Genomic DNA, 26482 nt, shown 5'->3' with positions numbered 1-26482 from the left:
GCATCCTCGTGTCCCCACGCTGCTCTCGAACGCCAGCACAGGACAAAAACCCACCACATCACATCTTCCCGGGCTCCTATACAGCCAGCATCCGCAGTCGAGCATGCGTCGTGACGAGAACAGGGACCGGACCAATCAGAGCACATGTTACGCCCATAAGTCGACCAATCAGGAGGCTCCTTATTACCTGGGAGTCCTGCCTTACCCCGCCTCCCCGCTGACAGGCGCGGGTCGCGCGGAGCAAAAGGAGCACCCAGAGGCGAGCGCGCCCGGCAAGCCGAGGCGTGCCCTTTCCGAGGCGGCGAGCAGGGGCGGTCACAGTCCCCGCCGGGTCCCGGGCCCCGCGGCCCATGCGGGGGGCGGAGCCAGGGCGGAGGGCGGCGGCGCGGCCGGCCCTGCGCGGTGATTGGCGGGCGGCCGGCGGTGGCTGAGGTCCTGGCGGCCGCGCGGGCAACGCAGGAGAGTCGCGGCTGGCGAGCTGAGAGGATGCTGCTGTCCCTGGTGCTCCACACGTACTCTATGCGCTACCTGCTCCCGAGCGTCCTGTTGCTGGGCTCGGCGCCCACCTACATGCTGGCCTGGACGCTGTGGCGGGTGCTGTCCGCGCTGCTGCCCGCCCGTCTGTACCAGCGCGTGGACGACCGGCTTTACTGCGTCTACCAGAACATGGTGCTCTTCTTCTTCGAGAACTACACCGGGGTCCAGGTGAGGCGCGGCTGCGCGGTGCGCGCGGGCCCCGCGGCCCGGGCGGCGCTACTTGCAGCAGGGCGAGCACGTGCCGCAGCACCCGGCCTCCCGCCGCGGGGGAAGTTTCTGGTTCTCACTTCGGGGTTCCTTCTGGAACGTCCTGCTGAGGCTGAGTGTGTTCCCGGGTCCGCCCCACCCCCGCCCGGGCCGGCTGTTAACTGTCTGTCTCGGTGCCTGCCAAAGTAGGGCACTGAGTCCGAGGTGGTGATGCTGGGACTGGATTCTTTTGCACTTCCGAGGTCTTTTAGATTAGCAAAAGCTCTAGGCGCTGACCGAAGTGACAGCTGTGAAGGACGACTCCTGCCTTGGGTTCCTCCCGGGTGAAAGCGAGAGCCTAGCGAGGAAATGAATACATTGGTTACAATAGGAGCCTCACTGTGGATACAGTTCTCTTCTGCTTGGACTGGGCTTCAATGTGGGCTGATCTCTTGTCAGATTGCTTTCTTCCTGCTACTCTTTCTTTCTTTCTTTCTTTCTTTCTTTCTTTCTTTCTTTCTCTCTTTCTCTCTTTCTCTCTTTCTCTCTTTCTCTCTCTCTCTCTCTCTCTCTTTCTCTCTTTCTCTTTCTCTCTTTCTCTCTTTCTCTCTTTCTCTCTCTCTTTCTCTCTTTCTCTCTTTCTCTTTCTCTCTTTCTCTCTTTCTCTCTTTCTCTCTTTCTCTTTCTCTCTTTCTCTCTTTCTCTTTCTCTCTTTCTCTCTCTCTCTCTCTCTCTCTCTCTCTCTCTTTCTCTCTTTCTCTCTTTCTCTCTTTCTTTCTTTTTTCCCCTCTGTGGAGATTGAACTCGGAAAACAATGAAGAGTAGAAAGCTCTCCTAATGTAAATTAGTTATATGACGTCTCATAAAAACTGTTGTACTTCCTTCTTGGTTCTCAGTTTCAAAGGAGAGCTCTGTTTGGGTTCTCCTTGATGTATCTATGACTTTCTCCCCCATTTCTCAGCTCTTTTCATTCTGCGTTGGGGGATGCTTTGGGGACTGGATGGATCCCTTACTGAGTTTTGCTCCAGTTGGAGATTATGTTTGAGGTGGAGAATTAGGACCTCTCTGAATCACTGTCTTTTCTAAGTGTTTTCCTAGGAAACAGGAAAAAAACCACTGTTTCGCATCAAGGTTTCTGAATAATTGACTTTTAGAATAGGATTTCATTCAGAATTTTCAGGAACTCCAGGCTGACGGTTTCTTCCCTCACTCTAACTTTACTAAGCTTGTCAAGTGAATGTATGGTTTAATCGTGGGTGAGTATTTAATTTCACTAGCAGAAGGGACAGAACAGCTGGGAGCACAACTTAAAGTTGCTGACCTTGCACATGACAAGTACCCCTTAGAGCCTCAGGGACTCAGGTGCAGCCCATATTCTTGCTGTGGAGAAAATCGGGATGAGTCACAGTGAAGAGAAGTTAGTGAGTTTATTGATTGGGAGAGAGGACATGCACTTGAGGAGGGGGGGGGGGTCAAGTGCAAACCTCACAGAAGGAGCATACCCCAGGGCTTCAGCAGCTGCTTCAGAAGTGACTTTTAGGGCTTGTGAAGCCTTAAAACTAAGATTATGAGAAAGAGAAAAAAAAAAAAAAGAGCTCCTTTACTCTTTCACATATCGAGCTTTAAAGAAAAAACAAACAAACCAAGGAGGATCTCCCCTTGGAGTCTTGGTAGTCTGGAACTCTTTATGTAGACCTCACGGGCCTCAAGCTGACAAGAGATCTGCCTGCCTCTGCCTCCCGAGTGTCAGGACTAAAGGCATGCGCTGCCATGTCTGGATTAAACTCTTAGTTGTATGAAATTTAAAAGGGATTCATGATGGTACTGAGCAATTTACACATGAGGAAGAAATGTGGCTAGACAATAATAATGGATCAAAATAAATTCAAAATAATTAGCTGTGCACTGGTCACAAGAGTTTTGAGACGGAAGCTTTTCTTCCAGCTTGGTTCACTAGTCATACAGATAATCTTATGTGTAATGGTTTTAGAAAATTCGTACAGTGTAGAACAGTCTCTAGGCAGCTCTGTCCAAACTCTTGTCAACCAGTTCCACTTGAGGAGACCATAAGAGCAAGGGCCTCTTTTGCTGTACAAAAGCAGCTTGAGTGGACTTTGCAATGGATTCTATGCAAATGCAGGTTCTTTACTGTTTTCATTTTTGAGATAATATTCATTGCTAAAACTCTGAATAATTCGTGTATGTGTATCCTTTCAAGTTAAAAAAAATCTTTGTGTGTATATGTGTGCACGTACTGCATGTACATACGTGTTCATATTCATGATTGTGGGGGGCACATGTGCCATGCATGTACATAGAGGTCAGAGGACAACCTTGGGTTAGTTGGCCTTTGAGTCTCCAGAGTCTCTCCTGTATCTGCTTCCCAGCTCACTGTAGGAGCACCAAGTTTCAGAGAGATGCCTGTCTGGCCTCTAGGGGTTCTGAGGCCCTGAATTTGGGTCTTTATGCTCCTGTAACAAGTGTTTTCCCTACATCTGCCATCTGCCCACACCAATGTAGAGCCTTTCTGTTCTCTTATTACTACTTAATGTGAGCAGTATGTCCCCCTACCTTTAGGGTAAGGAATGGGACCTTCGTAGGTTTGCTGATTTCACTAACTTGACATCCATTGAAAGGGAACTAGAAGGACTAGGGACTGAAGACATGTCAGTAGTTAAGAGGGCAGTCTGCTCTTACAGTGGACCTGGATTTGGTTCCCAGATCCCACATTGGCTGTTTCTCAGTTACCTGTAACTCTGGCTCCAGGGTAAGGTCTGACACCTCTGACCCCCACAGGTACCTGTCCTCATATGCAAATATGCCCTACAGTATATATATATATATATATATATATATATATATATATATATATATATTTCACATTTATTTTTAATCTTAAAAAAAGTCTCCTTAGCATTGTGAAAATCCCATTTTGTGAGGCTAACACACAGATCACCCCAGGCTTAATGGCTTAAACAGATCAGTTTATCCTCACAGCGTGGAGGCCAGAAGTCTGAAATCAGGATTTAGGCTGGATTGCATTCCCTCTAGGATTTTGTCTTTTTCGTTTTCTGGATGCCAGCCACTTTCTCTGACCAGAAGCCCATCTGTATCTGCCTCATAGTCAGTGCCATTTCCCCTTTTCTGCCTCAGGTCTCCATCTCCCTTTGGGTCGTGAGACATTTGCCATTGGATTGTAACCTGTAAGCCCACTTGGATAATCTAGGGTGATTTCGGTCTCAAATCCTTCATTACACCCTCAAGACTAGTTCAGAACAAAACAAAACATGCATTTACTTATGTAGGTGCATGTGTTCCACGGTGTGTGTGTGTGTGTGTGTGTGTGTGTGTGTGTGTGTGTGTGTGTGTGTGTGTAGGCCGAGGAGAAGGCAACAGTCAGGAGTCACTTCTTGCTTTCCATCATGTTAGTCCAAGGGATTGAATTTAGGCCGTCAGGCTTGGCAGTAAGCGCCTTTACCTGCCCAGCCATCTTGCCAGCCCAGAAGACTGTGAAATTGAGAGTGAGCTGGGTTTTATTACTTAGATATTTTCAAAATAAGGGGATGTGCACAGCTTCGATGGATTAGGATGTGGACGTAGAGTTTGGGACCACTGTTCCGTCCTTTAAAATGACTTCTAAATACTCAGTATGTTGTTACTTCCTAGTTATTTACATGCTAAGTAAATACTTAGTTTTACATACTAAGACATTTTCGTTTTTGCTTTCTTTGATATATAAGAGGAGGCTGCTGTCCTTTGTTCTGGTTACCTTAAATAGTCTTCTATACTACCTTTATTTTTTATTTTCTTGATTTATGAGTTTGCGAATTTACCTCGTGTATTCCTTAAGCAGAACACATAATTAGATGTCTGGTTTTTTGGTTTTTGTTTTTTTGTTTTTTTAATAACTGGCTTCTTGCTCATGTTTTGGTACTCTCTCTTAATTTTTTAAACATTTATCTTATCATTTGTATGTGTGTGTGAGTGTTTTGAATGTATGTATGTATATGTACCACGAGCCTGCTTCCAGAGGCCAAAAGAAGGCATTGGATCCCCTGGGACTGGAATCACAGATGGTTGCAAGCTACCACGTGTGTGCTAGGAATCTAACCTGAGTCCTTGAAAGTGCTGTTAACTGCTGAGCCGACTTGCTTGCCCTCCTTTAATTCTTAATTGATTCTGAATAACTGTCTCTTGATAGCTGATAGTGTACCAAAACCCACAAAATGAGCAAGCAGACCCTTCAAACTGGACCTCATATCTTAGGTGTGACATTTTTTTTTTTTAGTTTCAAACTTTTATTCATATTTTTATATGGTCAGATCACAACTGACTTTAAGATTATTTCTAGATAGCTTCTTTGTAAAATCAAACAATAATTTTGAGCCTTAAATGAAAAATATTTTTAAAATATGGCAAATATAAAATCCGTGTAAATAAAATTGTACCAACCCTTCTTGGTATTAGTTGACTAGCTCAGGCTGATAGCCCTGGTTGCCCCTACATCATAGATGTGAGGAAGAGGTCACCTTTATATTGAGAGTTTATACATGACAGGATGAAGACACTGGCCTTTGGTTTTGCTTTTATACAAAGAGACTTGGATTGGGCTGCCTGGAGACCCAGAATAAGAGACGATGTGTGCTCTTGAGCCTGAGTCAAAAGCAAACTTGTAGGGAGCTGAGCAGAAAGTGTTTAATGCTGGCAGAGGGGTGACTGGGATAACCCACCCCCCCAATAAATGACAGCAACTGTGTTGCTACCATGGTTAGTTGAGGTAAAGCTGGGTTTATCACATCTCTAATCAAAGATTCTAGATGAATATTCACATAGACTGTAGTAGTCATGACAAAAAAAAAATGTTCTCACTCAGTAGCTCAGGTTGTCTTAAATTCACTTGAACTTAGGTGAGCCCTCCTGCTTCAGCATCCCAGGTCGTAGGATTACAACAGTAAGCCACCACACCTGCCTTTAACATTCTGAGTGTATGTATTTTGAGTGGTGTGTGTGTGTGTGTGTGTGTGTGTGTGTGTGTGTGTGTGTGGTGTGTGTGCATGCACGTGAATATTCAGGCCAGCCTAGCCAGCACACTCTTGGGATTTGCCCATCTATCTCTAAATTCTGAAATTCCAGGCATGTTCCAGACATGCTCCGCATTTCTTAGACATGGGCGCTCGTGGTTCAAAATCAGGTCCTGATGCTTTGCAGAGCAAGTTCTTCTACCTAGTGAATCACCACCGCAGCCCTTTTAGCATTTTTTAAAAGTTGTTAAAAGTTGATGTGAATGGGGTGGTCAAGGGTACCTGTCACCAAGTCTGATGACCTGAGTTTGATCCCCTGAACCCACATAGTAGGAAAGAGCTAGTCTCAAAAGTTGTCTTCTAACCTTCACAAGTACAAGCTCAAGTACCCATGCCCATACACAAACAGATATATCAGTAGTTAAGTAGATGATAGATAGATAGATAGATAGATAGATAGATAGATAGATAAGTAGATGATAGATAGATAGACAGACAGACAGATATATCAGTAGGTAAGTAGATGATAGGTAGACAGACAGATGTAGGTATAGAGAGATGGCTTAGTGGTTAAGAATGTTTATTACTAAGCATGAAGACCTGAGTTCAAATTCCTAGCAACCACATTAAAAGCCAAGCATGGCTGTGTGTGCCTGCAGCCCCACCATTGTGGTGGATGGAGACAGGAGGATCATTGTAGCTTGCTCGCTGCCACCTTAGATCCAGTTTTAGTAGAAACCCTTTCTTAGGGGAAAAGGTGGAGAGTGATAGAGCAGGACAGGAGAGGTTCTCTAGCCTCCAGGGAGTATGCATGGGCATACACACATGTGTGCATTCACCACTCACGCCCACTCCCCAAAGTTAATTCCTGTTCTCAAGTATTTCTCTTCTCGTTGCAGTGAAATCCAATAAAAGTTGGTTATAGGTTAAACCGTATTTGGAGACGGTTTAGTGCTGCAGTGTGCCTCTCCTCAGTACCTGGTGAATACTTTTGCCACCATTGCAGTGCTTCAATTTGTTATTAACAATTAGAATTTACTTTAAAATATATTTCCCATTAGCTTTGACTGCTAATCCCCACTGACCCAAATCCTAGCATTGATAAGATACAAGACTCTTGGGTTATCAATTGTTTACAGATTTAAATTTGGGACACTGCCTGAATCTCCAGGATTATAGAGGCCTGCACCACCGCTCCTTGGCTGAGATCCTTTATGTAAAATACGTTTAAAATTTTCAGTGTACCTGCTTATGTTACAGGACAGTTTGAAAATGCTGGGGTTAAGATAGTGTTTACGTCTGAGGTGCTGCTGTTGATGTACAGTGTGCAGACTCTTGACTTCCAGGGCTTGTACTTTGTACAGAAGCTCCTTTCAGATTCTCAGAAACAAAGACTTTCTACCCCATGGCCAATAAAGTGGTTTGTCCTTTCTTTGGCACTGTCTTATCGAGCATCCTAAACTCTTCCTGAGTCAAGTTTGCATCTGAATCTTGCTGAAGGCAGCTAAATTCCTTGGATGAAATATGTTTACTTAGAGGGGACTCAGGTTATCCAGTCTGACCCTTGTATCAGGTCTGAATTCTTTCCACATTCTGCCTGCTATTCACTGGAATCTACTATCTGTGATCTTTAAAAAAGGTTAATTGTTTATGTGCTCAGTTAGCTCCTCTTATTTATCATCCTTGTGACTCTTTAAAACCCTAAGGTGCTTGCTTCGTCTAGCTGGGAGCCAAGCTGGGAGCCACAGAGCTGGGTGGACTTGGGTGTGCCTTTGCTTAGGCAGAATAAGCAAAACCTTTGATTCAGGAAATTGTTTCCCAGGTGTAGTTCTAGCCTGACACAACTTAAATCTAGCAATTTACAAGACAGTTTTCAAAAAATATGATTAATATTTTGTTTCTATATCTTTTGTAAACATAAAACAAACTTGGTCTTTAATGTTTCACTTCTGAAGTCTTTTGTAAAGCAATGTTTTTATTTATTCCTTGAGAATATTCTGTATTGTGACCATATTCTTTTTCCTCCCCCAGTTCTTGCAGACCCTCTGCCCCTGTAGTTCTGTTGTTGTCGTTTTACATTTTTATCGATTCTTTCTGAGTTTCACATCTTGCACTCCAGTCCTACTCATCTTCCCGTCCTTCTGTATCCACACTCTGCCAAAGAGAACAAAAAAAGGAACAAACAGCAACACAACCAGATCTCTGTGGAAGCCGAGGTGTCTCAAAGCACACCCTTCAGCTCAAACAGCTTTACTTGCAAATGCTCTTCGCAGTGAGTCATTGGTTTAGTTCGAGGCCTCTGGCTTCTGCTATGCTTTCAATATTGGGTCCTCACTGGACTTCTTCTCCAGTATCCTGTCGTTGCCCTATGTCATGGAGATCCTGTAGATTAGGATCTGCTGGACAGGCCCTTTCACACACACCAGCAGCTCATAGATGAGGTAGATGTTGGTGTGGGCCAACTCAGAGCCCTGGATCTGGGCCTGAGTGGTAGCCGAATTGGTCAACCTGCCAGTTCTCCTGTACCCACATCACCAGGGCCAGCTCTGCTCTACTGTGCTGCCCAGGCGAGATATGAATGCTATAGCCAACAAGCGGCAACGCCAACTCTCCTGGTCTTATTGTCCTCAGGGCCAGCTTTCCTGCACTGTCCAGTGCCATGCTCTCCTGAGTGCTACAGCTGGTAAGGAGTGTGGCTAGCTCCGGGCAGTCCTTGGGCATCAACATGGCGGTAGGCAGCAGCCTAGACCAGGCACATCTGAAAGGTCTTTGGTGGTAACATGGGCCATAGATAATGACACAGACACCGAATGCTGCAGAGTCATGGACACGGACATGGCCCGTGACAGCATTCTGGCCAGGACCTCCCCGTGGTCGCAAGTAGCTATCCAGGCTACTCCTATCAGGCTGTTCCTAAGTACCCCAGCGTCTCCAGATCCACCTCTCCTCATGTGCACATACTGTTTTTTTCTTTCCCATCTCTCCGGCTTGCTTATCTTGGTGGTGTCCTCCACTCTACCCACACAGGCAGGGGTCCTCTGGGTGTCCTCTCACCCACCAGTACCATGTGGTATTGGGTGGGGCCTGTGTAATCTTTTAACGCCTCATTTGTCTATTTTATAGAACAGATGCAATCAAACATTGAAACATTTGAGAAAGCCACATTTCCTTACTGCTTACCTGCACACAATTTCCTTAAGTCTGTAAGTAGTTTATTGCGAAACTTTAGATTTCTTCCAAGAGCTGAGGGAACTTGGGAATTGGCACTTCTTAATGGAATTAGAAGTTAATTCCTTCTGAATGTTCATGTGACAGTTTCTTAACATAGTGGTTGATAGTAATAGGTAGAGAATGTAACGCTAAGTAATGTCTTCCCATAAGGGTTCTTGGAACTTGGGTGTCCTAGACCAGCACTCTGTTTCAGGTGCTGTGCTGGTGTCTAGTGGGCGAAGAACTATGGAGTGGGGAGACAGGCAGTAACAAGACCGTTCACATTGACTGCGATGTGACCTTGCTTAGCCTCGTGCGTGGAAGGTAGATGGTTAGAAAAGTTTCTCTGTACAAGGGCTCTGAAAAAGGACCCGTGCGGAGTCATCAGGACAATCCAGGTATAGATGCTGGTCAGTGTAGTGAAAGAATACATGTGATGAGAACGAAGAGAACCCTTCCAGGTCTGTCTTAAGAACAGCTAATATGGGGGCTGGAGAAGTGGTTACCTCAGGGCAGAAGGGCAGGTACTGCCCTTCAGGTGACCCATCTGGCTTCTGTGTCAGGCGGCTCACAACCACCTGTGACTCCGGTTCCAGAGGGATCCAGCGCCTCTGGCCTTCTCAAACACTCATTTGCACGTGGCAACGCACCTGTGCACACAATTAAGTTAGAAATAAGGTCTTTAAAACAACAACAACAACAAAAATAAACCCACTAGCAAATACAACTTTTTGGTTGGTAACAAACCTTTGCTGAATGCTGCTGTATACCGGTCTTGTCAGTCATTCTTACAAGGTAGGCATTATTCTTAGCTTTTTATAGACATTGAACAGGTCCAGGCAGTTCCTTTGTGTAGTCTTCATGGCAGTCCGGTTTGGGAGCTGCATTTTAAGACGTGTTTACAGGTGATAATTGAAGTGAGTTCGCTGTTCTTGGGGTATTCCTGCTGTAAAAGCGCAAAGAAGGGCTGGAGAGATGGCTCAGCGGTTAAGAGCACTGCCTGCTCCTCTAGAGGTCCTGAGTTCAAATCCCAGCAACCACATGGTGGCTCACAACCATCTGTAATGGGATCCGATGTCCCTTTCTGATGTGTCTGAAGACAGTGACAGTGTATGCACATACATGAAATAAATAAAATCTAAAAAAAAAAAAAAGCGCAAAGAAGCAATTAGAGAAAACACCCGATAGCTGACTTTCTTGGATGGTGGTTTACCAGCCCTTCTAAATAGAAGGAAAGGAACTCTTTACGGTAACTTCCTTCTGGGGTGTTTCAAATGTGCTTCTGCTTATTACAAGTTGCTTTGAACCCTCACTTCAAGACAGCTCACATAGTTACATAGCAGGGAGGCAAAGTGGTTCTTAGTCGATACCAGAGGGAACGCGACACCAGAATTGCTGCGAAGACTTCAGGCTGTGTCGAAGGCCAGCCTCCGCTCTGCTATACCATTCTCTGGTTTCGGTCCACACCAACTGCTCCTTTTTGCATCATAAAGATAATCTATAGTGTATTTAAAACTAATCCTCTGTATAAATCCTCTGTTCAGACTTGTGCTGCTCCCTCTCTGCCATCACCGTGTCCTTACCTTGTGCCTCAGTGACATCATTTTCGTGAAAATAGTATGTCGTAATGTGTATGCTGTCTCCTCTCCAAGATGTAGTCAGTAAAAGGATAATGACCTTCCTTTTGAACAAAAAAGGGCAATACCTCACAGGGAATCCCATTCTAGAGGTTCCGTGACCCTGTGTTAAATTTTACTTTTAAGGAATGGGGGCTTTGGGATGCTTTGCTAAGATGGTTGTGTTTATCTAAGGAGGTTCACATTACTGAGACTGTTGAACCTCCAGGAATATGATAAAACGGGTAAAGCAAGACAGTGAAGAAGAATTCTGGGACTGCCAAGAAACAGAGAAACCTTTGTCTGAGGGTTTAAAAGCCTGTGGTTTTGGAATTTTTAAAACTGCAGTGCACCAAGTTTACTTTGTTTCTCCCGTGGTACTAAAGACAAGTCAGACAGAAGTGTTATGAAGGTGTTTGAGTGTCTCTGTGTACATGTAAGAGGGGGTTCGCAGGCTGGTAGCCTTGCTGCCATGTCTACAGGAATTCTAGGATAGGAGATAAATGAGTTCACATCTAGAAGAGTTATATTAAGTTCCAGTCATGTGCTAGGCTAGGGACCAGTGTTGTACATTGATAAAATGGTGTCTGTCATTCAGCATAGAAAGAAGTTGGTTAATAAGAAAAACAGTAACTGTGTAATGAGTTAAAGACTAAAATAAACACATAAACAAATAACTTTGGAAATAAGGAACAATGCAGCTGAATCCCAGAGGTGTTTGTTTTTTGTTTTGTTTTGTTTTGTTTTGTTTTGTTTTAAGCGAGGTTGGAGCTGTTCTTTGTATTAGTAGACGACTCTGAGTTTTATGGATCATGGTGAATGTCACTTCTCTGTGCACCTATAGAAAGAAGGCTTTGTTACCTTTCTAAGGAACATTTTTTGTTAGATTATTATTATTATTATTATTATGATGATGATGATGATGATGATGATGGATTTCTTACATATATCCTTATAGTTAATATTCAGAGTGAAAAAAGTTTCTTGAAAACAAAACATTTTGTTTAATTAGGGTAGGCTCTTATTTAGCTTAGGCTGTCTTCAAACTCATTGTGTAAGGTGACCTTGAACTTTGGATCCCCCCTTTGGAAGGGTGCCAGGATTCATGTGGTGCTTAGGATCACATGCAGAGCTTCAAACATGCTAGGCCAGCACTCTACCAACTGAAGTGTATCTGCAGGCCTCAGATGTGAACGTTGGTGAAGAATACTTGTTAAGGCATTAGGATCTTGGAGTGAGAAGCCTGGGTGTAGCCTTTGTCACACTGAAGTAATTCAACTTCTCAACCACAGTTGGGAATGGAACACATCTGGCATTCTCGTTTGAAGACTTTAATGGTGGATCTACTGGCAACTTGACTGGATTTAGAATCACCTAGGAGATGTGCTTCTGGGTATGCCTGTGAGATGTTTTCAGAAAGGGTTAACTGAATGTGTCCTCATCTGTTAGGGTGGGGCCCTGCCCTCAATAAAGAGAAAAGAGAGGAAGGAGCATAGTGAGCAGCAACATTTATCTGTTTCCCAAGCAAAATAAATCTGTGCTCTCAGGATTTCTCTGTGTAGCCCTGGCTGTCCTGGAACTCAGAGGTCCACCTGTGTCTGCCTCCTGAGTGCTGGGTCTAAAGGAGTACCCACCAGGCCTGGCTAAAATAAAGCCTTCTTAAACTGCTCCTGGCAGATACTTGGACACAACAATAAAAAAATAAATGCAAAGACCAAATGAGATAATATGTTACATTTTTTAGTTAAGAGAATAGTAGGTAATAGGTGGTGAGACGAAATGAACCTTTCTGAAGAAAGGACAGCATTGAAAGACATGCATGCTGATTGCATGAGTTTTGTGATATGTAAGTTTCTACTTATTTCACATGGTAATTGTGCATTCTGATCATTTATAAAATAATTATGTTTACTAATTTAACCTTGTTACAAAGTATAATTTTACTAATTAGTAATTTAGTAAATTTATTATTTATTTAATGAAACATTTCAAATTGGACTCAGAAAAAGACCACATGTTTTGCACATATTATACTAGAAATTCCTTAGTAGGTGGAAATTCTGTTTCTTTACAGGGACATGTCTAGAACACGTCCTTGGGTGATTTCATTAAGTAGATAGGAGGAGATGTGGTTGCTCCAGTCAGGATGACCAGTCAGGATGACCTTTTAAAGGCATACATTCAGTGTGTGAGCATATTTTTAATATGTAGGGATTTTCTAAAATAATTAGCATAAATCCAGTAAATCTTTTATTACTATAAAATACCGTGCAGTCGCATGAGCAGTTGTTTTGTGAGATCAGCACTGGGGTATGTTAGTTTACATCAGCGCTTACTCAGACAAGATGGCTATCGTACAGGGCGTGGAAAGTTTTCAGCTTCTTTGAAACCTGTGGGGTTATTTTGCCAATCATATGTGCTGTCCATGGTTGGCTAGAGTGTTAAATGGCACATGATTGTTTGATGGACCTAAAAACAAATTAAAGAATTCATTTCAAATGATTGTAAGCACAGAGTTTAAATTGTGCAAGCAGTCTTAGTGAATGTCCTTGTAGCTGCATTTCGGTGTAATTGGAGGGATATGGGCTAGTTAACTATTTCTTTTACTTGATGACAGTTTTGAATAAGAAGTGTATTAGATACAAAAATAATTTAACTGTTGAACACACACACACACACACACACACACACACACACACACACACGCACACACGCACACATGCACACACGCACACCTTGTATGCCATCACCCCTGGCACTGATTTTTATCAGATCGCTGTTCAGGTGTACCAGGTATATATGAAGTAGTTTATGTAGTCTCATTTATGCCACGGCAGTCCTGTGAGGAACAATTATTTATCATACTTTACAGTTAATGAGATAGGTGTACATTTCTTGTCTAAGATGGTGGCCTGGGATTCAAATATAAGTCTTACTCTGTGTCTGATACTTTGCAGCCTATGTTCTGAGTGACGGTCATGTTATGAAGGGCAACCTCTTCAGATTGTGTAGAGAAAGGGCCCATTTTATTGATGTTAATGTTTTACATGGCAGAAAGGAACTAGGAAGAAGTGAGAAGCACTGGTCAGGGGTGTAGAATTATGCAGTGACTGTGTAAAGGAAGCTACTGTATGGGATAGCAAGTGTGGGGAATGAGTGCGACACACCTCAGGGAGGTCACAGAGACCCACACTGGCAGCTCAGGTCTTGCTGCTGGAAGAAGGACTGCTTTGAAAATGGGAAGTTTATGTCCTCGCTAGAGGAAGTTATACTCCGACTCTAGGCTCAAGACTGAGGGCAGAGAACTTTTCTTGTGCCTGCTATTTCTTAGCTGTTTTCACTCAAAATCATTCTTATGCCAAAAGGGCATATTTTGGGTTGAGTTACTCTTTCAACAATATTTATATTTGAGAACAATGAAGTGTTTCTTCCTAACTATGTATTGTATTTCAACTTTTTCATGCAAAACATAGTGGGCTTTGCTGAGATAAATGAAGAACATACCTTTAAACTTTGAAGTTCCTCTGTGTCACTGACAGAAACACATGACAGGGAGAAATGGTTTATTTTGCCTCCTACTCTTAGAGATTTTAGTCCCTCACAGCAGAAAAGCTTGGCAGAACAGCTCAGTTGGTGGCAACAGGATTGTGCTCACATGGTAATGGACCAGGAAGTGTAGAACAAAGCCAGAACTAGGGGCTCTAGTAACCTACTTCTGCCTGCAGGACCCACTTCCTGAAGGTTCCACCTATCCCCCAAAAATAAAAACAGTGTCACCAACTGGAGAACAAACACCCCAAACATAAGTCAGTGGGGAGGGAAGGAGAGAGGGAAACAGAGACAGAGAGACAGAGACAGAGAGACAGAAGCAGAGAAACAGAAGCAGAGAGACAGAACACGCCAGCCTTCAAGTAGTTTGCATGAACAAATTAAAAACTAACCAGAAATTAATTTTTAGGAGTATTTGATTTGTCTGCATCTAATTAATTAACTGAAAAAAACTATTTCCTTTCTCTAAAGAGACTTTAAATGGACCATTTTTTAGTGTGTGTGTGTGTGTGTAGGTCAGAAGACAGCTTTCAGGAGTTGATATTCGGCCATGTGGGCCCTAGGGATCCGACTTAGGTCATGAGGCTTGGCAGCGGGGGTCTTTATACACTGAGTCATCTCACTGGCCTTAGATAAGTTTTGAAAAAAGTGGAAGAATCTAAAGTTACTTGAATGATTATATAAAATTTAAAAACATATTTTCCTGTTTCTTGTATTGAAAATGGTTCGTGAATAAAGTTACTAAAGTGAATGGAACTAGAAGGTTCACACAGTGATGTCTTTAAAAGTCTCCGCTACATTTAATATGTTGTTTGTGTTTATTTTAAGATTTCTGTTATGTTCAAAAGGAGACATCGTTTTACTAATGCAAAACAAAGGTGTAATGTGATGATTCCGAACATCTCTGTTGGAAACTCTGGGTACTCCAGTCAGGGCTGAAAACAGGCCATGGGATCGTGACTGCAGTCAGTCTGTACAAGGTGTCCTTGTGCCTCTCCTAGGACTCGGAGTAGGACATGCTGTGGTGCAAAGCAGCCATGATGAATGAAGCCTGCGGTTGGGCTCAAGGTAGAGGAGTGAATAGCCAAGAGATTGGCCCCAGAGAGAATCAGTGATTCAAGGGCACTGGCAGTTGTACCGCAAGCTACAGTTTTGTTTTTAAGATTTATTTATTTATTTATTATATATAAGTACACCAGGAGACGGCATCAGATCTCATTACAGATGGTTTCGAGCCACCATGCTGGGACTCGAACTCCAGACCTCTGGAACAGCAGTCAGTGCTCTTAACCACTGAGCCATCTCTCCAGCCCCCATCTACAGTTTTTATCTGTAGATAGTTTATAAATTCTTAACCCTTTAAAACAATTCCCCACCCTCACCCTACAGATCAACTGCCCTGGAACTCATTGTAGAAGCCCAGGGTGGCCTTCCATTCACACAGTCCTTTGACACAACTTCCCAAATGTTGGGATTACAAGTATAAGTAAGCTACTGTGCCTGCCTTCTTAGCTTTTTGAATTTTGAAAACACTACAACCATGTAATTAGTTATATACTTGTTAATAAGATAACAGTAACTGGGACTGGAGAGATGACTTAGGCTGCTTTTCCAGAGGGACCCAGGTTTGATTCTCAGGAGCCACATAATGGCTTACAACCATCTGTAGCTATAATTCCTAGGGATCTGATGCCCTTTTCTGATTTGTGCAGGTCCCAGGCAAGCTCGTGCTGTACAGACACACATGCAGGCAAAAACAGATGTCTTCCTCATCGCTCTTCACCTTTCGTATTGAGGCAAGGTCTCTCACTTGAACCCAGAGCTCACGGATTGGCTAGTGTAACTAGCTGGCTTGCTCCCTCCCTGTCTACATAAGCTCAGATTACTGACAGATCACCCACCATGCCTGCTTTGCATGCATGTGAGGACTAGGGATCAAAATTCTAGTTTTTACTCTATGGCAAATGTATTAATCACTGAACCCCACCCCTAATAAGCTCCATCATCTGTCAGTCTTGTCTGTTATTTATTTGGTTTTTCTTTTTCTTTTTTTTTTTTTTTTCTTTTTTTTTCGGAGCTGGGGACCGAACCCAGGGCCTTGCACTTGCTAGGCAAGCGCTCTACCACTGAGCTAAATCCCCAACCCCTTATTTGGTTTTTCAAGCCAGGATTTTTCTGTGTAGCCCTGGTTGTCCTGGCACTTACTCTACAGACCAGGCTGGCTATGAACTGAGAGATCTGGCTGCGTCTACCTCCTGAGTACTGGGGTTAAAGATGTGCTCCACCCTTCCTTCCCACCTTTCCCACACCCGAGCCCCTACCTCGGCTAAAAGTTCTGTCTTTTAAATGAAAACTTTCGGGGCTGTAGGTGGCCGGTGGTGGTTAAGGACATGTAGGTCTTTTGCAGGGGATCCGAGCTCAGTTTCCAGAACCCATATCCAGCACCTGTTACTACAGCGCCAGGGAATCCGATGTCCTTTTCTGCATTTCCAACAGGACCTGCACATGTATGTGCACGTACACCCATAGACACATAATTAAAACCAAATCTTTAAAGTAAAATATTTTCTTCCCCTTCATATTAACAACGTAAAGCCCATACATAACCTTTATACTTGAAAGGACAGAAGAAATTTGAATTATTTTGGATAGAAGGGCTTATTCATTCTTGGAACTTTAGAAATGTAGAATTTTTTTTTTCTTTTTTCTTTTTTTCGGAGCTGGGGACCGAACCCAGGGCCTTGCGCTTCCTAGGCAAGCGCTCTTCCACTGAGCTAGATCCCCAGCCCCCGCCTTTGTTCTTTTTCATGTAGCACTTGAATGGTATTTCTCCATTCTCTTCCCTAGTTGAGGTCACTGTTTATCTGGACACCACTGCAGATGTTTGTGAACAGTTGGTGACTTTGTTGTTTAGAAGTGAGTCTCCTAGGTGGTGCAGAGCTGACTATTAAACGAGGTCTGTGTGTCTGTTGGTTGCCCTGCTCTCTGTTGAGCACTGTATCATTGTGGGCTTTGTTTTCTTTCCTTAAGATGAGAGAAATTCACTGGTAGAAACAGGATTACCCAAGAGGCAGCTTTCTCTGCAGAGCTTTCGAATCATGCTTGTGTCCAAAAAGCAATAGTAGACAGCCGTGGTTCTTTAAAGGTAGAGATGTGGAATCTTAAGCTGACCTTACCATTAACTGATCTTTAGATTTTTGTTTTGAACAAGAAACTTATGCCATTAACTGATCTTGAATTTTTTTTTCTTTCAAGAAACTTGTTATTTTAATGCCTTAGCTCACCTAAGTACAAAATCAGTGCTGGACCAGGTAGTTTACTTCTAGTGTCCTTGCATGTATTGAATATAATATTGATGCGCACGTGCACACGTGTGTATGTGTGTATGTCTGTGTCTGTGTGTGTGTGTGTGTGTGTGTGTGTGTGTGTGTGTGTGTTGCTAGATGGCAGACCAGGACTTAAGCAGGACTTAAGGCATACTAGGCAGGTGTTCTACCAAGGAGGTGGGGGGGGGAGGGGAGAAACTGGCTCTTGCTGTGGAGCCCAGGCTAGCGTCAAATTCCTAATCCTCCTGCTTTAGCCTCTTTTTTTTTTTTTTTTTTTTTTCCTCTGGAGCTGGGGACTGAACCCAGGGCCTTGCGCTTCCTAGGCAAGCGCTCTACCACTGAGCTAAATCCCCAACCCCCTGCTTTAGCCTCTTAAAAGTGTCAGGGATTTCTTTCAGCCATGCACCACTATATCTGGTTGAAAGATATGTTTGAATGGTTTGGGTGTTCTCTTCAGCTTGGAGGCTAGACATTATCTCTAAAGAACCTTACCTAACTTACATACATTTACCTGAAACACTGCCATGTATCAGTAGTTCTTGTGAAGTGTACCCCAGAGGTCCTTAAATAGCTCTACTTTGTTGCTAAGAGTGATTGATCATGAGCTGGCATCCCAATAGTAACTCTGCACAGATCAGCTAACCATTGGCTACTTGTTTTATTTATGTCGTTTGTAAACTTCGTTAGAAGTAATCAGTCACATGTGCACACACTCACTGCGCAGTTGTCTTAGAGCAGTGTAACCTTAGTGTAACCTTGACATCCTAACTTTATATCATGAAGCCACACTGTCTTTACAGAGGGCTTATTAATGCCCTTTTGGTTTTTGTTATCGTTACGGTATTTGTGAGTACTTTCACAACCAAGAAGGCTATCCTTTCCAGCATGGTAGACCCCTTGCCTAACTTTGGCATAATCCTCAATGATGAAGTATAAGAACAACTAAATAAAAGTGGGGCCTCAAAGGAAGAAAATAGATGAGCAGCAGCAGTCGTTCATCCCCTTGAAGCTCCTTTCTTCTCACTGAATACTTAATACTTACAAAACGGAACAGTGAAAACCTGTCCTCATTCCTCGGTTTAAAGATAAGGTGTAGCCCGGAGGGAACAGCACAAGTGCTGTAGTCCAACCGGAGCCCCACGACAGCCTGACTTGATGTTCCAACTCACAAAGACCCTTCTGCTCTCCCTGTTGAAGTCCCCTTAGCTCCTTAGTCTGAGTTTTGTTCCACACACAAGTGGACCAACAGAAGACTCCAACTCAAGGCTTTCATTTGGTCTTACGTTCAGAAACCCTTTCATCTCATTTCCTAAAATATACCTAACAGCTCTCTGTTTAAAAATCCTTAAGATATAGAGTATGTTCATGCTATTCGTGTTATATCGCACTACCATTATTATGTATATGCCTGTCTCTTCCACTGGACGGAGAACTTCCTGTATTATTAGCGGTCAATAACTTCTTGTGGATTTTTCTTACAGGGATATGCATCATTCTGTCTTACTTTATGATCATTAACCTGTCCTACATTTAAGTACTTTATAAGCATGAGCTATTTATGGTGTGTGGGGTTCCCAAGAGAACTCCGATGTTTGTTAATCATGGACAGAGCTAGTCATATTGTGTGCTTGTCAGTTTTCTTTCACATTCTTTTTTCTTTTTTTTTTTTAAACTGTCAAAGTAATGATTCTTTTTGTCTTCTCTTTTAGATATTGCTATATGGAGATTTGCCAAAAAATAAGGAAAATGTAATATATTTAGCAAATCATCAAAGCACAGGTTTGTATTTCATTTGCATGAGGTTGGGTTTTTCTAGAAATGGTAAATGAGCATTAATCTGTACATACACACTCAAGCAAGCACACACACACGCACTCAAGCACACACACACACACACACACACACACACACACACACACACACACACACAGGGTCTCATGCGACCCAGACTGGCCTCACTCTCGAAGTAGGGAGAATGATTTTAAGCTTGTGACACACCTGCCTTCATCTCCAGGGTACAGGGAGCTTTGTATGCCTGCCTTCTGTGGGCTAGGCTGCCGATTAAATCCAAGGGCTGGGTACGCTCTGTGGGCTGGGTATTAAATCCAAGACTTCATACAAGCTAGACAGGCACTGTTCCCATCTGAGCCACATCCCCAGCCCGTCAAAATAACATTTAAGGTCATTTATTTAGTTCGTTTATGTGTGTATGTATCTGTGGGTTTGAGCTTGTGAGTACACTTGCCTATGAAGTGCAGAAGAGCACCAGCTCTTCCGTGGAGCTTGGGTTACAGGTACCTGTTACCTGCCCCGTATGGGTTTGGGGGAGCTAAACCAGGGTGCTCTGAAACAGAAATACATACTCTTAATGGCTGAGCTTTGTCTCTGGCCTGCAAACTATTAATTTTATTTTTTAAGAAAAATAACTTACAGACTTAGAAAAAAGTGAGGTAACTTTTGAAAATGAATTTGCTCTGGATTTTGAGTCTGGCTTGCAATTTTCTTTTTTTCTTTTTTCTTGTTCTCTCTCTCTCTCTCTCTCTCTGTCTCTCTCTCTGTCTCTCTCTGTCGTCCCCCCCCCCCTTTCTTTCTGTAGCAGTTAGGGTCTTATTGCTGTGAACAGACACCATGACCAACATGAGTTTTATAAAGGACAACATTTAATTGGGGCTGACTTACAGGTTCAGAGGCGAGAGCATCCCAACATCCAGGCAGGCCTGGTGCAGGAAGAGCTGAGTTCTACATCTTCACCCGAAGGAAGCCAGGAAGAGACTGAGCATCCTCAGGCAGCTAGGAGGAGGGTCTCCAAGCCCACCCCACGGTGACACACCCTCCAACAAGGCCACACCTTCTAATAGTGCCACTCCCTGGGCCAAGCATGTGCAAACCATCACATTCCACTCCCTGGCCTCCACAGGCTTGTTTGAACACATGAATCTATGGAGGCCATACCTGAACATAGCATAATAAAGTACATTAAAGTACATTTAATTGAACTTCCAAAGTCCCCATAGTCTATAGCAGTGTCAACAATGTTAAAAGAAGTTCAAAGTCTCTTCCAAGATCCATCCAGTCACTTAACTGTAATCCCCAAATTAAGACAGGCGACCAGCTGGGCAAACTTCAAACCCAGCTGTCTCCATGTCTGATGTCACACGGTCTTCAGATCTCCAACTCCTTTTTCATCCTTGTTGACTTCAACAATTTCTTTCTCCTGAGCTGGTTCCACTCCCTGTGAGCAGCTTTCCTCAGCACACAGTCTGTGACTCTGGCATCTTTAACATCTTTGGGTCTCCAAGGCAGCTTCAATGTTACACTTGTTTCAATGTCTGGGATCCACACATGAGCCTCCAAAGGGCTGGCTTCACTTCCCCAGCTCTGCCCTCTGTGCAGTTTAACTGCAGGTTGATCCACACTACACTGCTGATGTTGTTCTTGGTGATCATCTCACGGTACTGGCGTCTCCAATACACTGGGGTCTTCTGATGCATCTAGGCTTCACCAATAGCCTCTTCTAGACTCTCTTCATGGTGCCTTAATTCCTTTGCATGACCCCTTCAGTTCTGAGCCATCAATTGCAACTGAGGCTGCACCTTCACCAATGGCTTTCCATGGCCTCTCACAGTGCCCAGCCTCAGCTGTTCTTCATGACCCTTTCATGCCTTCAAAACTAGTACCAGCTGGGTGACTCTTACACATTACCAAGTCCAGTCACAGCACGAGGTACAACCTTCGCATATCTGGAACACAGCTCTCAGAAAACACTTCCCAGAAAGTTTCACCTCAGTGGTGCTGATCTCTTCCTTAGCTCCAGCTAAGCAGCATCAATTGTCCTAGTAGTCTCCTTCTCCTCTTGACCATAAAGCCAGAGACATGGCTGAAGCTGCTGAGTTCTGCTGCTTGCAGGAGAACAAGGAGAACATAGCCTCCTTGTTCTCTTACACTTCTAACTCCTTCACTGCCTAAGCTTGGCTGTCCTGGATCTTGCTCTGTAGGTTGACCTTGAATTTAGAGATCTGCATGCCTGTCTCCAGGGATTAAAGGTGTGTACCACCACACTCAGATTTAAGTTTTTCTTCACCTAGAATTTGTCCTGCTCCAGGTTGGCCTTGAACTCAGAGATCTGCTTGTCTTTGCCTCCTGGGATTAAAGGTTTGTACTGAGTTGCAGCTAGGAGGAGGATCTCCAAGCCCACAGTGACAAACTTTCTCCAACAAGGCCACACCTTGTAATAGTGCCACTCGCTGGGCCAAGCATGTACAAACCATCACTCTTTCTTTCTCCCTTCTTTCTTTCTTCCTTCCTTCCGTCCATTCAGTTTTCTTTTTGTAAGTTATATTTGTCGAAGTGGGATTCGTGGACCCAAGTAAGTCTATGCATTTTAATTCTTAATTCACCTAGCCTTTTATTTACTGTGAGACATATTCTTGCTATGTTGTCCAGGCTGGCCTCGAACTCACAATTCTCCTGCCTCCATCTCTGGAGTAATGGGTCACAGTTGTGTGTGGCCACTGTTTGTACTCTGTATGCTTGGTTGTTAAGCTGCTTATTGGTATACTGGTGACTGCTCATTTCCTGGATACAGTGTTGTTTATTTAGCTATAGTTCCTGCTGACTCTTTAATCCTTGTAGCTTAGTTCTAGCTTGCTATTTTTCCATCAGAGAAGGCACAAGACTAGTTTCTATTACAGAACTGTATTTACTCTAAATTGGGTTAAATATTTAAAACTACCTCTTTTTGAATGATTAACAATGAATTGTGAAAATTATGCCTTAATCCTGCATGCAGTTCCTTCATGAAGGTCCCCCCACGGGGTGCCTCACAGCTAAGAGGCCAAATGATGGCCTAAAGTGTGCTTTAATTCTCCAAACAATTTACTTCCTTGACAGTCCACTTCCTGTACTTTCTAAAACATGGCTACTTTGGATGCATGCCTTCTATGGTTCATTTTTATTGCTTTGAAAAGTACAGTACCTAGCATCTCAAAGCTAAAAGAACCTGACCAAGGATGATATTCTGAAAGAAAGTCACTTGTGTTGATGGCTTTCTTTTCTTCCCAACCCCATCCTGTTGGGATAGGTGGCTCTTGTACCACCTGTACCATAGCTAATACAGAGGTAAAGGAGTTGAAACAAGTTTTTCTCTGTTTGACATACTGGTGAATTTAGTCAGACTGATGGAACAGTGGCTAAAGCTCCAAAACTTGATAGGGATTTTGATATCAAATTATTATCCTGGGTCATGTTTATGGGACTGGCTCAGACTCTGCATTTGACTTTGAGTAGAACCACAAAATAGCCCAGAATGACTGTCTGCTTCTGACTAGCCTGTCCAGACACACTGTCTGACCTTTCTCACCACAGCCTGACCTTGTGCTGCTGAGGGGAATTTTACTTGGCTCGAGTCTCTAGATGGCCCAGGACAGGGCATGGGCCGTGGCAGCCTCCATTCTTCCACACTGCAGTTCTGTTGATCAGCGGTAGATCCCATTGCAGCAAACTGGAGCTTCCCATCAGTGTCTTTCTTCTGAGTTTTATGGAAATAACCTTTCTTAATGGAACTGCAATCCTACAAGGACATGTGCAACCACGTACTCTAACACTTCTGGGGGCCATGCAGTCACAGGGATGCTGAAGACACAGCTGTGCTTATGATTTCACAGCTGTCCAAGCTGCTTTTGCATTCCTTTACAGCAGCCTGGGGGGAAGATCTTCGAGTGAGCAGCAGATAAAGAATTCCTATTTGGTATATGGGATTTTTTTTTTTTTTAACATGGCAAGCAAGAGATCCAAGCTAGGCCACACTGACTAAGCCAGTTCCTTTCTTAGTCTAGAGGGACATTCCCCGACCCTGCCTCTGAGTGACCTGCTCTAGGTCTGATAACAGCTAGCCTTTGGGGTTTGAGAACATTTTTTCTTTTTTTGAGGCAACTTGAAGAAAGCTCCCAGAACCCCTTGCATGTTAAGCAAGAATTCTTCTGCTAAGGCACACAAACGTGCAACACACACACACACACACACACACACACACACACACACAGAACACAGCCTAAGAATGCTACATTTTGAACGTCTTTAAGAAACCCACAACTTGGGGACATACCAGAGGAATGGCTGAACTGCATTATAATTGCATATTAGTCTATGCAATTAGAAGAAGGTATGGAGTCTTCTCTGATAAAACTGTATATATAAGAATATGCATGAATTCCAGGCTTCCAGAGGCTTCAAACCAGCAATCCACGGTGGCTTTGTTTCCTGGGGCTGACATATTTAGGTAAAGAGGTGTAAGAATCACAGTCTCTTGAAAATGTAATTTACAGAAAGTATTTGGGACTGCTGTTGGTCCAGCCTGTTCACCCTCATGTAGTACTTGCTGGCCTGACGCTCATGTAGAGTTGATATTTATATCAGTTAGTCTCTCTCAGTCGCTGCCTTTACTTGGTGTCCTGCTGTCTCTCCATCCTTACTGATATAAACTGTGGACTCCAGAATTGGGATTCCTCCCCTCCCTCTTGTCTGTCTTTGACACTGTTTGCCTTTAAAATCCATTCCTGTTCATTTGGTTTAGATGACAGTTTGCTGTCTGATATGATATATGGTTGAGTAGATGGTCATAAAGCCGAGGGCTATGCATTCTGGGAGACCCTGCTCATATGTGCTGCTTCTGTGTGTTCTATGCCAATGGGCAGGGTACCCAGGCTCTCCGAGCTTGTTGGTTGGGTCTGAATGATTTCTATTGATAGAAGCTCTAAGGCAGTGTACCTAGTTCAATCATAATCCCAGCGCAGTACCTGGCGTATGGGTGACGTTTAGCAGTACTGTGATGATGGTGGTTAGAGCCCAGTGCTGGATCCATGGGCATACATAAACCCTTATGTGTCATAAATAACACCAAGAATTAGAAACTAGTGAGGCAAAACTATACAGATGAGGAAAACAAGGTTCAGTTACCTGTTCTCTCTTCAAGTTAGTGGAAACATGGCTTATGGCTAGATCACTGCCAACAAATTCTAACTTAACCAAATTAGATTATTCTTGCCAGAACACAAAATATAGATCTTCCTGTGAATGCAGTACATTTCCTTCTGTCTGAAACAGTGTGCATACGTGGAGTACAGCGTTGAATCTACTTTGTACTCTTTGACTGTCTGTATGTCTTTTTTTGTTTGGGACAAGGTTTTACCATATTAACACCAGGTGGCCTGGAACTTACCATATAGGCCAGGCTAGCCTTGAACTCACAGAGGTTTGCCTGCCTTGGCCTCCCCAATTCTGAGATTAAAGACCAAGCTTGCTTGTAAGTTACTTCTTAAATGTTATTACTAAAATTTTCAAATGTAAGGTTATGGTTCAGGATGGTTTATCTTGTGTGCATGACATATTTTAAAATATTTATATATTCTCTTAATAGCAAGGTATACCAGTGTCCAGAATATAATTGCTTATTTAAATATAAAAACAGATTTACTGTTCCCTGGGCTTAAAAAAAATAAAAGTCTCAGGAAAAGATACTGAACTTGGCTTTTACCTATTCATCTCGTGTATACTCTGGGTATTCACTGGCCAAGGAACACTGTGGAGCAGTGGTTCTCAACCTGTGGGTCACGACCCCTTTTGGAGGGTGTCACATGCCAACGATCCTACATATCCGATATTTACATTATGAATCATAACAGTAGCAACAAAATAATTTTATGGTTGAGGGTCAGCACAGTATGAGGAACTGCATTAAAAGGTCACAGAATTAGGAAGGTTGGAAACTGTTAGCATAGAGCCTTCACAGAGTTAATCCTCATTGTTTCTATAGACAACTTTTATATTAGATATTCTTCTCACAGACCTGGTTATATCTCCAAGATTTAGCTAGAAATAACTGTTTTATAATCCCTAATTCAAAACAACTAAGATTTTTCTAGTTGATTATTCAACTATTTAAAGGGATAAAATTTTGATAACCTTTAAACTCCAGGCTTTATAATGTTCACTATATTTGGTTGTCCCTCCCCTACCCGTCCCCAACTTTCTTTCATGCTAGGATAGAACGCAGGACCATGCACATGATTGGGATGTGCTCCATCATTGAGCCACCCCCCCCCATTTCTGTTATTTTTTTTATTTTGAGGGATTGTCTAAGTTACCTTAGTGAGCCTTGAACTTCTGCTTCAGTCTCCCAAGTAGCTGGGGTTACAGGCCTGTCCGTCAGTCTGGCTGTAATATTTGTTGTTGTTTTAAATTAGATATTGTCTCCTTTAACTCCATTTGTTGTCGTTCTCATGGCCTTGAATACACTTCAGCAACATCCCTATTCATACTCCTGAGTTCTTCAAATCCTAGCAGACTTTTCCTGACCTCTCATTTTACCTTTACATGGAAGGGACCTGTAGCCATTTACTTATTCTCAAGTCCTCAGTTCTTCTGCTTCTCAGGACACTTTCTTATTTCTCTTTATTTATTTCACCATAAAAGTTTTATATGATCCCAGGTATATAAGGACAATATAATCAAACACTGACTGATAATAAATAGTGGAGAGTTTTATTTTTAAGATTTATTTATTTATTATTTTATATAAGTACACTGTAGCTGTCTTCAGACACACCAGAAGAGGGCATCTGATCTCTTTACAGATGGTTGTGAGCCACCATGTGGTTGCTGGGAATTGAACTCATGACCTCTGGAAGAGCAGTCGGGTGCTCTTAACCGCTGAGCCATCTCTCCAGCCCCGAGAGTTTTATTTTTAAATACATAGAATTTTAGTGTTTATTAAAGATGAAAGGCAATCTGCATACTATGAGATGGATGAATTTGTGTGTAAGGACTTGACTTGGCTGAATATTTGACACTATAGCAGGAAGAACATTCGTCTTTCAGAATTCATCAGGATTTTGGTTTTGTAGATGTCAGTGCTAAGAATGTTGTTTCCATAAACACTTAGTTCAACATGGCAGAATTATCTTTAGTGCCATTTTAGAAATTGTTTAAAATTACATTCTAATTCTAGGTCAAAATTCATTTAATGGAACTCAAATCAACA

The 26482-nt window shown here is 43.1% G+C and overlaps 2 protein-coding genes across 2 annotated transcripts in view; one reads left to right on the top strand and one right to left on the bottom strand.

The window, feature by feature from the left end:
• The window catches only part of Erich1 (glutamate-rich 1), a gene marked incomplete at its 5' end in the record, with an annotated part of 52793804 nt that overhangs the window by 4587847 nt on the left and 48179475 nt on the right, over positions 1–26482 (bottom strand).
• Positions 220–26482, top strand: part of Agpat5 (1-acylglycerol-3-phosphate O-acyltransferase 5) — a 46401-nt gene continuing 20138 nt past the window's right edge. For both annotated transcript variants that reach the window (NM_001134744.2, NM_001399425.1), the window contains 2 exon segments: positions 220–705; positions 19155–19224. In NM_001134744.2, coding sequence (NP_001128216.1) covers positions 487–705; positions 19155–19224 — 289 coding nt within the window. In that variant the 5' untranslated portion in view covers positions 220–486.

This window comes from Rattus norvegicus, chromosome 16 (assembly GCF_021556685.1).
Source record: "Rattus norvegicus strain SHRSP/BbbUtx chromosome 16, alternate assembly SHRSP_T2T, whole genome shotgun sequence".
NCBI lineage: Eukaryota > Metazoa > Chordata > Mammalia > Rodentia > Muridae > Rattus > Rattus norvegicus.
Note: the sequence above shows the minus strand (reverse complement) of the source record. Positions and strands in the feature narration are given on the sequence as shown.